The sequence below is a fragment of the Lepeophtheirus salmonis genome, chromosome 6 (assembly GCF_016086655.4).
Source record: "Lepeophtheirus salmonis chromosome 6, UVic_Lsal_1.4, whole genome shotgun sequence".
Lineage (NCBI taxonomy): Eukaryota > Metazoa > Arthropoda > Copepoda > Siphonostomatoida > Caligidae > Lepeophtheirus > Lepeophtheirus salmonis.
Genome location: NC_052136.2, coordinates 34,433,774 through 34,444,051, shown reverse-complemented (window position 1 = coordinate 34,444,051; position 10,278 = coordinate 34,433,774). Strand labels below are relative to the sequence as shown.

The window sequence follows — 10,278 nt, the reverse complement described above, 5'->3', positions numbered from 1 at the left end:
ATGTATAACATTACTAAGCTTATTTATTTGATACGTTAAGATACTGAACTATAGTATTAGTGAAAATGTGTTTTTGTAATGGGCGTAATACAACTTTGGACGTTTTTAAGGACAAGGACATAATACGTCATTGCTCAACTAATTCAATTGGTAAGCTGATGTACGTACTTTACTATATATATTAGATCAAATGTTGTCTTCTCTTGGGTCTTCAAAATTTTAGGTATTTTTCAAAAATTCATTAGCAGTTATGTCCCTGGAAGAGGCAGTAATGATTTAGTCCCATATTAAGGATCAATACAGCCTTATTTTTCAGACTGTCAACTACATATATTTTACAAGTGAGTGAAGGATTTTTTTTTTTTTTTCAACCTAAAATACTTATTAGTGCAATGTTTTTTAAAGTAAGGGGTTAGCTAACCTTCTCCTTTCCTCCGCCTCTCACTTTTTGAACGACCCTATAATCAAAGTTGCAGGATTATCAATTATATTTTATCTAAAAATGACACAATGATTATAAAACTGCCCTTTATGAAATTGTTTTGATCCTCTCCTTCCATAAGATTTACTAGTTTAGTTTCAACATTTGTTTCAGTTTTAATTAATTACATTCACTTTTTTTTTTCTAGTAGCCGCCCTTACAGGGGGGCGTGCCTCCCAGTTTGAAACCCACTGTATAAGAATATATCTTTCACAATTAGTAAACTGAGATAATAATATTAATAAAAATAATTTTTGCAAAAGATCGTTTTAAATTTAGGACATGTTAAAGGATCAATAACGGTGACAGCACTGATTTTAAGTCTCACATTCATGGGAGGATACAATAAGTCCTTGAATGCTACATAAACATGTTTTATTTTTATTTTCTAAAGCTACTAACATTATTATTTAATTCTTGAGGGGGAATATCTAAGTATAAAGTAATAACTAGTGAGTGTATTCATAAGAGACGGAGAGTTACAATAAGGGGTTGGTCGGGAGTTATAATTGATACTCTTTGTTGGACTTGGAATATAATTGAGGATCCACAATAGAGTAATTCGGGCCTTTACTCTCTTGCCGTATTTGTGTTTGTGTTTATTTCCTTCCTCTAAAGGCTGCTTGCAGCTGATCTAATAAAACGTAATAAAAATGTGCTCCAATATTAACACTTTATTTTCAATTCCCTTTATTTTTACATGTTTAAATATTTTGTAGCTATCATTTTTGAAAAAATAATAAAGTGTTGCTTTCTAACTTATTTTTAACTGCGCATTTAAACTTTCCTTTTTTTTTTCTTCTTCCTCTTCACTCATTCTATTCATTCAAGGAGTAAAAAGTAAAATATATTCCACTAAATTTTATATGTATAGGTGTATATTACGCAATTATAGAATCTACATAGGAAGTAGAAATCTGCATTATTATTTAATTATTTGCATAGGTATCTGAGAAGTGTTAGTTTTAAAGAGAGGGTCAATAGAGCAGTTTCCTATCCCAAGCGTTTTAGCGTAATGTTTCTTCATCGCATATATTTAAGATCCCAAAATTGATTTTTATTGAGGATAAATATAAACAATTACTGCATGAATGATTGAAAGAGAAATTCGATGCATTGTTTGTTATACGGAGGGCAGCTAATACTCAAAAGCATTATGTATTTGATTCTTCCCAGAGATTTTTCAGAAATCATAACAAAGGAGCTGATGTCTTGCAAGATAAGATAGAATAAATTTTGAAAAATGGATTTTTTTTTTGCTAAACTTTCACTTCCAACCCTTTTCATTGCTTTAGAATTTCTAATATTGTGGAGGAGGAAAGTCGAAGGAAAATTGAAGCTGAAAATGACAGAAGTAAAAAATTGAGGAAATTGAAATAAATTAAACACAAAATCAGTGCTTCAATGTAAAAAACACGTCAACGGAAAACTACCCTGGAGAAAATTGCCAGTTAGGAAAATTGCCTGTATTTCTTATCTTTATAACAGATATCTTGACATATTTTTTTGTTCCATCTCTCAAGGAAAAAATACCTTCAAATGTGACTAATATTATTGCAATATAGGAGGAGGAGGGGGCATAAATAGCTTAGGGCCCTTAAAAATAAGGTTGAACACCACCGACAATTCATCCAAGGAATCCATCTCACACCACAAAATAGTTCAAAGCCCTTGGGTTAGCTGGGATAGTTAAAATAACCACGAAAGCATCACAAACACCCAAGGAACCCTTCTAATAAATAAAAAAAAGTTCCAATCCCTGGGGTTGCGCAGGGTACTTGAGGCTACCCTGGATCCTTTAAAACAACTGCCCATTCACCCAAAACATCCAAGGAATATACCAAAAAATAGTTCCAAGCCATGGGGTTGGGCGAGTTACTTGGGGGTATCCTGAATCCTTAAAACCCACCGCTAATTCATCCAGTACACCCAAGTAACCCCTCTAATGACAAAAAATATTCCCTGGCCCTCGGGTTGCGTGAAGTACTTGAGGGTACCCCTGGATCCTTAAAAAAAACCATCACCAAAGCATCACATAAGTCCAAGGAACCCTTCTAAGTCCAAAAAGTAGTTTCATGCCCTCGGGTTGGGTCAGAACGATCTGAACACTGCATTTTTTCTTTGTTTTACGTGATACACATTAATGTATTGGGTACTCTGTTATTAATTTTCTTTATAACTGGTATGTATCATGCAAATTAGTATTCAGTTTTCTTTTGGTTTCATATTACTTTTTTCTACAAAATACAAAGTTATTCAAAAGTGAAAGAAAGAATTATTTACATGACTATTGAAATATAAATAATGTTATTTGCATGTAATGCAGACTCCATAAGATGAAAAAGTTAAATGGCGTAAAAACACAGAAAAAAATGCAGTTTTCTTACCTCGAGCACTCTTTCAACATTAAAGCCGTTTCTTGCCTCAAGCCACTCTCCTATTTTGAATCCGTTTCTTACCTCAAGCCCTCCTATATTAAATCAGCTACTTTCAAGTCCTCGTCCTACCTCATCATCGGCAAGAGTTAAAGAAAGGTGCTTCAATTGTATTGGGTGTTTTTATATAAAATATATGTAAATAAAAAAAAGTGTAAATGTAGATGGGGTAAATTTTGCATCACAAACATTTCAAACTCTCATGTAAAATTTATATGCGAAAACATTAATATCTAGTTGAATACTGTTATCTCAATCTTGATATTTTTTTGTATGTTTAAAAATTAAAACCTGTCTATTGCAAATTCAAATGAAAATTATGGACACAAAATCCCCGAATAGTTTATCCAATTTCACAGGTATATTGAATTACTTTGAACACTTTGCATAAATTAAATTTCATAAATTATATTCCATTTTAATTTTCTTCTTTGATTAAGCAAATATCAGTGCCTCATAAGTAATCAAAATTTAATTAAGTTTATAGTAAAGAGCGCATCACATCAAAGGGATAATTAAGAAGAGATATTGCCCAATATGCTCTTTAGCATAGGCGTTGGATTCATGAAATTTAACAAGTAAAGGAATTCAAAAGTCAATTTCTGGACATGTCATATATTTTCTTCTTCTCCGTATTTTCCCTTCATTCCTTCCAGCTATGTGTATTGGACAGAAGTGAAAATACACCTTTTTTCAACAATAAAAATATAGTATAATGAATGATCCAATATTGAAAGCATCAAGGAAATTATGAATGCAGAAACATTCTCTCGGATGCTTCAATAAACACTTATTATATGCTTAGAATGAAGGAATCCCCGTCCTCCTCATCCTCCAAAGAGTATTTTTTTGTGGTATAGATCCTAACTCATACTTGATATTACTCTTAATAATAATACAATTATATTCGTCAAACACTAGAGGATAAGGTCTCAGAGAGATTCAGACTCAGATGATTCATGTGAAGGCATTGGGGAAAGAGGTACGAAAATATTCAAGACTTATTATTTATATTTCAAGTTGAGTGAAAGTAGACAATAGTCAAAAGAGCTTTTAACTTTTTACTAATATCGACTTGGAACCTTTAAGGATATATAGTCTCAATATGTAGGTATGTTAACAAAGTAGATCATTTTATCACAAGGTAATTGTGTATCTCTACCATATGATTCATTTTCAAAGAAATGTTTGATTATTGAATCATTAAACATTATTTGATTCGAATACTGTATTTTGGCGAAGTTTCGCAAAAGTACATATATTATTTTAACGTTTACATATAGATACCAGCCACATCACTGCCTAAAAAAAATTCAGCATACTTTATACTGGATATTGACCCTCAGGTATTTTGCAAACTAGGGTCATAATTATTTAAGTTGAATTAATTTAATTTTTTTCTGTTTATAACAAAGGCTTTGATATAATTGAACAATGTCTCCTTCTAAGAAGAGGCAAATGCTTGAAAGTGCTATTCGAAAGACTGGAATAGCTAAAACGTTCATTTGTCAGCATTTTAACTTATTTACAGAGTCAAGCGGCGATCTTAGAAAAGGACACATTCTTTATGTCTATGTAACATCCGCAAACTATAATGCAATGAAATCTTCACGAAAGTTGAAGGAAATATGCGAATCAAGATATGGAATATCAAAAGATTTTTTGTTTTACCTTGCTATTAAACAGATTGTCTTAAGGATATATGAAAAATTCAAGAAACTTTCGGATAAAAAAAAGGATGGCAAAATTCTCAGACGAATGTAATACACAATTCCTTTGGTCGCCTAACACTTTTAAGCCTATAAATCCTTCTCTGTATATATCAAACTTAAATGACCCTCAGACCTCTCTTTCTTAAAGGGTATCCAAAACAACTCAAAATAACTCCAAGTGTAATGAATCCCAAGCTTCTCTTTCCCAAAGTGCCCCTAAAACATTCAATGAAATATTTGTCTTACTTTCTTCACTTCAAAAGAAAAACGCAGACTTAGAAATTTTAGTATAAAAATATAAGGCAAAATCCTACAAAAACAAAAAGACCAAGGAATTGACTATTGCACTGAGGAAATGAAGAAAGTGAAGGGCAAAGTGAAAGAATTGACATCCGAATTGAAAGAGTTAATTAAGAAAAACCTTAATTTGGAGACGAAAACAGAAACTTGTAAATTTAAAATGAATAATTTGACAATCAAACTTTTACTCCTTAAAAAAATTGCATAATGATTATATTGCATATGTCATGAAGGAAGGTTAAATAAAATGTCTACAATATGTGAGCGCTGAAGTAACGTTACAGAAGTATACATTGAACTAAATAGCCTATAAGATTTTTTTTTTTTTTAAATTAGCGAATGTGAAACATGCACCATGATGATTCCGCCTGTGACACTTGGCCTTTAACACTACCATAACTTCGACGACCAGCCCCAGGGCCTGAAACTATTTTTTGGTATTAGAGGGGTTCCTCGGATGTATGTGATGCTTTTGCAGTTGTTTTTAAGGATCCAGGAGTACCCATAAGGATGCTCCACGAACCCCACCCCCGGTTAAATAGGTCCATATCGGTCTCATTTAAAACTCGGTCTACACCAATTTTGTAGTTGAACTGTTGAAGATGTCATGGACTCCAGCCGACCCGAGGGCATTGAACTAGTTTGTGGTGTTAGAGAGGTTCCTTGGATGAATTGGCGGTGGTTTTTAGCAATCCCACACTACCCCCGGGACATTGGCCAATCCGAGGGTGGAGAGTATTCAGCTATATTGAAAGAGGCCCTCAGCTATTCATCCCCCCCCCCTCAGCAATCCTCTCGATCCATTTATTAGAAGAATGGATTGAATTTCAAAAAATGCAATGAAATTGTATTGCAATAATTTTACCCACACTTGAAGGTACTCCCTTGGGGGATAGAACAAACAAATATCTTGACATATTTCTCATAAATAAAATTAAGGGCCTAAAATAGATTCTACACATCACACTCTCTGGATAAATGCAAGTCCTTAAGTACAACCTTTGTCATGTATTACTTGAAACGAAGGTTGCCAATACCAAAGTGAAGGTTTTGATTCTTGGGATAGTTGAGCAAACTACTTGTCATCAGCAAACAGATTTGTCTTGTTATCACGATGCCACATCATAAGAATGTATTGAGTGTCTTCATTTGCTCTCTCCTATGATTAATGAAATTGTGAGTTATGGAGATTTCCATGCACAAGTTCACATGTACACCCAATGGGGTGAGGTCTATGATAAGAAGGGGTTCTTAATGCTCAATGCATCGGCAGTGGTGACTAATGACCCACCTTTTTGACCTGCACTTCACATGCACAACCCAAGCTACTATAAACAGTGTATTATAGGAGATTGAAAGAGGTACTTAATGCTCAGGAAGGCGGTGCCGGTGGGTGTAATAATACAGCTCTTGAGCCTGCAGTTCTTTTTATACAACCTGAGGGTGGGGTGTAATATAGGATATTAAAAGGGGTCCTTGATACTGAGGATAGTGGGGGTGATAAGGTTTGATCCACCTTAGGGACCAGATGTCCACCTGTACAACCTGTTGGCCGAGATATATTTTTCAAAATAAAGTTGAATCTCTTGTGACAATTTCTTAATTTAATATATATATTCAGTGTAGATATTGATCAACTGTCCTCCATTATTTCATGCTAAAATGAAAATGGGACTATATATAATATATTTTAGTATTTTAAGACCGAACCCCCACCATTCTCCTTAGAGGAAGGAGACTTGATAATTATGGTGATACCAACGACGTAGTCCCTCAAATACTCTATTCTGAAAGCATAGATGGATACAATATAAATTTCAATGAAAATGCATTACATCAGGGACGTCTAACCTTTTAATATAATGTGCACCATTACCACTTGAAATATTTATATGGACCGCAGAACTTTTTTTATTAAATTTCTTGAAAAATATCTTTATAAAACAAAACAATTAAATACAATTTTGATTCAATTTAGACCAGATATAAAAAAGGCCAAATCTAATTTTTTTTTATGTCAGAAAGAACGAGTTTTTCTCAAATACTCTTCTATATTTCTAGGTATTATGGGCGTTCTAGGCACACCTAAACATTGGGCAGGCCACAATGCAGCATGCATCCCTCCACTAGATTATCAAATTTTTGTGCAATGAAACTGTATCTTAATCAAATCCTTAATGGTATAATTGCTCGTTTAGTAATCAAATTACCCAGTATCATTTCACCCGACAATATCAATTAAGTTAAAATGACCATTAACCGCTCTATCAAACATTTTATAGATTGCCCTGGCATTTTCTACATTACCTGCTCGGAAGGGCATCTGTGCATTGGCCGCTCTAATGGGCTAACTTCATTCATTACAAGCATTGGGCTTACGATTCAACTTTGTAATAATGCTCAAGCATTTATTATCACATTTTACAATAAGGTCCGTAAAAGGCAAACATGTTGTATTTTCACCTTACTTCCAGTGAGTATATATATTTTAGGGAGAAAGTTTCCTTGGTGAAAATTTCGTTAAGCGAAAGTTTATAAGGCGAAAATTCCAAGGGATAAATATCCTAGAACCCTAAAGTTCATTTTGTAAATGACACGGACGATGCCAAAAGGATGGATGTAAATTAATGTTTGGTTATGAGACTGGAAATTCTTGAGGAGTCTGAAACTGTTTTACTTTTTTGGACCAAGCTAATTCGATCATATGAAGAAGTTTGTCCTAAACATTCACATAAAAAATTATGTCTAATGTTGTCCAATAGAAAATTAAATAGGTCCATATCGGTCTCATTTAAAACTCGGTCTACACCAATTTTGTAGTTGAACTGTTGAAGATGTCATGTATGCTAGCTTCAATTTGTGACGTTAGTGAATACGCTCAGTCAATATTGATGAAAAAAAAAACTTGTTTCCATAAAAACAAAGTAAATTTTAGAAATATTTTATTTTAAATAGATACGTATATATAAACCTCCTGTTTTTACTTGTATTTCCATGTTTACTTTATATATATAATGTATTTTGGCCTTATCAATGCTTATTAATTGAATTTGAAAACCCTATAGAATATAGTAGAGATAAGTGGGTAAAATTAAATTAAATGATAAGAGAGTTAGTTTTGATATCCACAGTAGTAAAACGGCAGTATGGCTAAGCATTATTTTAAAGTGATTTTTCTTTGTTTAAATTTATTCTATGAACTGTTGTCTTGTGAAAATATAGATTATTTTGATGGAGAAATAGAGGATTTGAATCAAGATATTGTCTTGACTTCTGTACCAGGAAGTGTTATCCGATTCACTATTATACCACATAAAAATGACCCAGATATACCATATATGTACACCTTCAAAGTGTTTGAGGGCTCATCTCTGAGTAAGGAACTCTTGTTGGTTGAAAATGAGAATTTTACTCCTTCAGAAAAGGAAATTTCATTTACCTCACATCACCATCAAGTGAGGCTCTTTGGAGGTTAAAAAATATGTCAAAAAGTGTGTTTCTATTTTTAATATATTATGTACTTTTTATTCACAGAGGGTAACATTGCATTTGGGCTCAAGTATCGTTACATACCGAAGCAAACTGTTAGTTTAAAAGAGATTGAGTTTGGCAAAGGGGAACTAAGCAACATAGACATTCCATCCTTGTTCTCTGAACAGTCAGTCCAATTTAGTAATTTCGTAAACGATCGGCAAGAGATTATTTTAAAGATACCTGGTAGCCCATTTGTGAATGATGTAATGAACAATGAGCTGTTGTACGATCCAGAACATTTAATGACAACAATTGATACAGGAAACGGTAGAATTGGACTTTTAACAACGCCGGTTCTTCATCTGGGTCTAAGAAAAATAGGGACAAAAACCACATTACGCTTGATTACAGGTACTCAAAGGTATATTTTTAGAGAGAGAGTTCGAACCGAATAAGTCATAATTATGTCCAAATCATAAACAAATATCCTTATTTTCCTTTTTAGTCGACAAATATTCAAAAATGGTGAATTATGTATCAATGTCTCCTATGATCTTGGAGATAGTCAATATCTGTCGACAATACTCCCAACCACTCCAAACCCCTTCCCAAGCATTGATTCTTCATCCTTCACGTTGTATTTTATGTCTATTAATGAAAAGGAATTTTATGAAACTAAATTTGTCAACTTGAAGAGTAAATTGAGAGAGCTTCTTGCAATGTTTAGGTAAATGAAAAACTATTTTTTTAAAGAAAAAAATGAAATATTGGAATTAATATTCACTTTTTTTCGGATGGATGTTTTAGCAAAGATAATTCTTCCTACAATACAAACTGTGAACTCCAGTTTGATCCTCCAAAAGGATTTCGTCAATGTCGAAGGGACTGTTCACTCTCTGAGCATTCCGAGAGTAATGGATGTGGGTCCATATCCCTTGCTGTGAAACAAAATGTGGCAGACTGTCCTGTTTATTCAACCCAAGATTTTCAAGAAAAACTCCATACTTCTTTTGTAGAGGATCTTTCAACTGAATTTAAAACTGATATTCGAATCAACAATTGTTTATATGGAACAAAAACCATCATGATAACCTCTGCCATCCCCATTTTTGTGGTTTTAATAATATTTGCTATATTGTATTTCGCAAAGCCGGTGAAATCTATTGTGTCATATCGACTTATGAAGACACAACGGAATAAGGGCCTGGACTCTGAGAAGAAACCGAATGGTTCGAATATTTTATCAAATATTGGAAAAGAAAATAATGTATTTTTTGAAGAATGGCCAGCTAAATATAGCGAGGATGTCACGTCCACCAATTTTTAAATTGCAATAATTACAGTGGGTTGGATAATATAGAATCAATTGTTCTAATTAGTATCAAATGAATTATAATTTATATAACTATATTTTGATTTCCAAAAAGTAAACACATGGATGGATTTTGCTCCATTTACAGTGAAGGGTGGGGATAGATTAAATATTTTAAAATTAATAAAATTAGATTTACGTCTCTCTTTATTTTAAAAATTTTTTACAAAGTTGAACATATACTATTAAACGAAAAGGCCAAATAGAAAGATAAATGTTTAAATATATATATTTTTAAATCATTTTATACGGAGATTCAATTTTTTACCTTCAAATTTCGAAAAGTTGACTAGGCTCCCTTATTTTGATTGTCAGGATGGCAAAGTTCTTTAACAAACCGCTGTGTTTTAAAGACATTTTAAATTTGATATTTTTTCCAATCACCCAAAATAAATATTTTTTTTAAATTTCATAATATGTAGAATGGGAGCCCCAAATTTGCAGTACCATGACTAAATATCGCAAAATATTTTTTAGAGAATCAAGACAATACAATTTCAAACA

The 10,278-nt window shown here is 32.8% G+C and overlaps 1 protein-coding gene across 1 annotated transcript; it reads left to right on the top strand.

Annotated features, from left to right (window-relative positions):
• The first annotated feature begins 8,040 nt into the window (after window positions 1-8,040).
• On the top strand, window positions 8,041-10,016 carry LOC121120256 (uncharacterized). The gene is made up of 4 exons (XM_040715101.2): window positions 8,041-8,399; window positions 8,463-8,823; window positions 8,908-9,129; window positions 9,210-10,016. Exons 1-4 carry the CDS (start codon window positions 8,075-8,077, stop codon window positions 9,727-9,729), a joined length of 1,428 nt encoding a protein of 475 aa, XP_040571035.1. The 5' UTR covers window positions 8,041-8,074; the 3' UTR covers window positions 9,730-10,016.
• The last annotated feature ends 262 nt before the right edge of the window (window positions 10,017-10,278 follow it).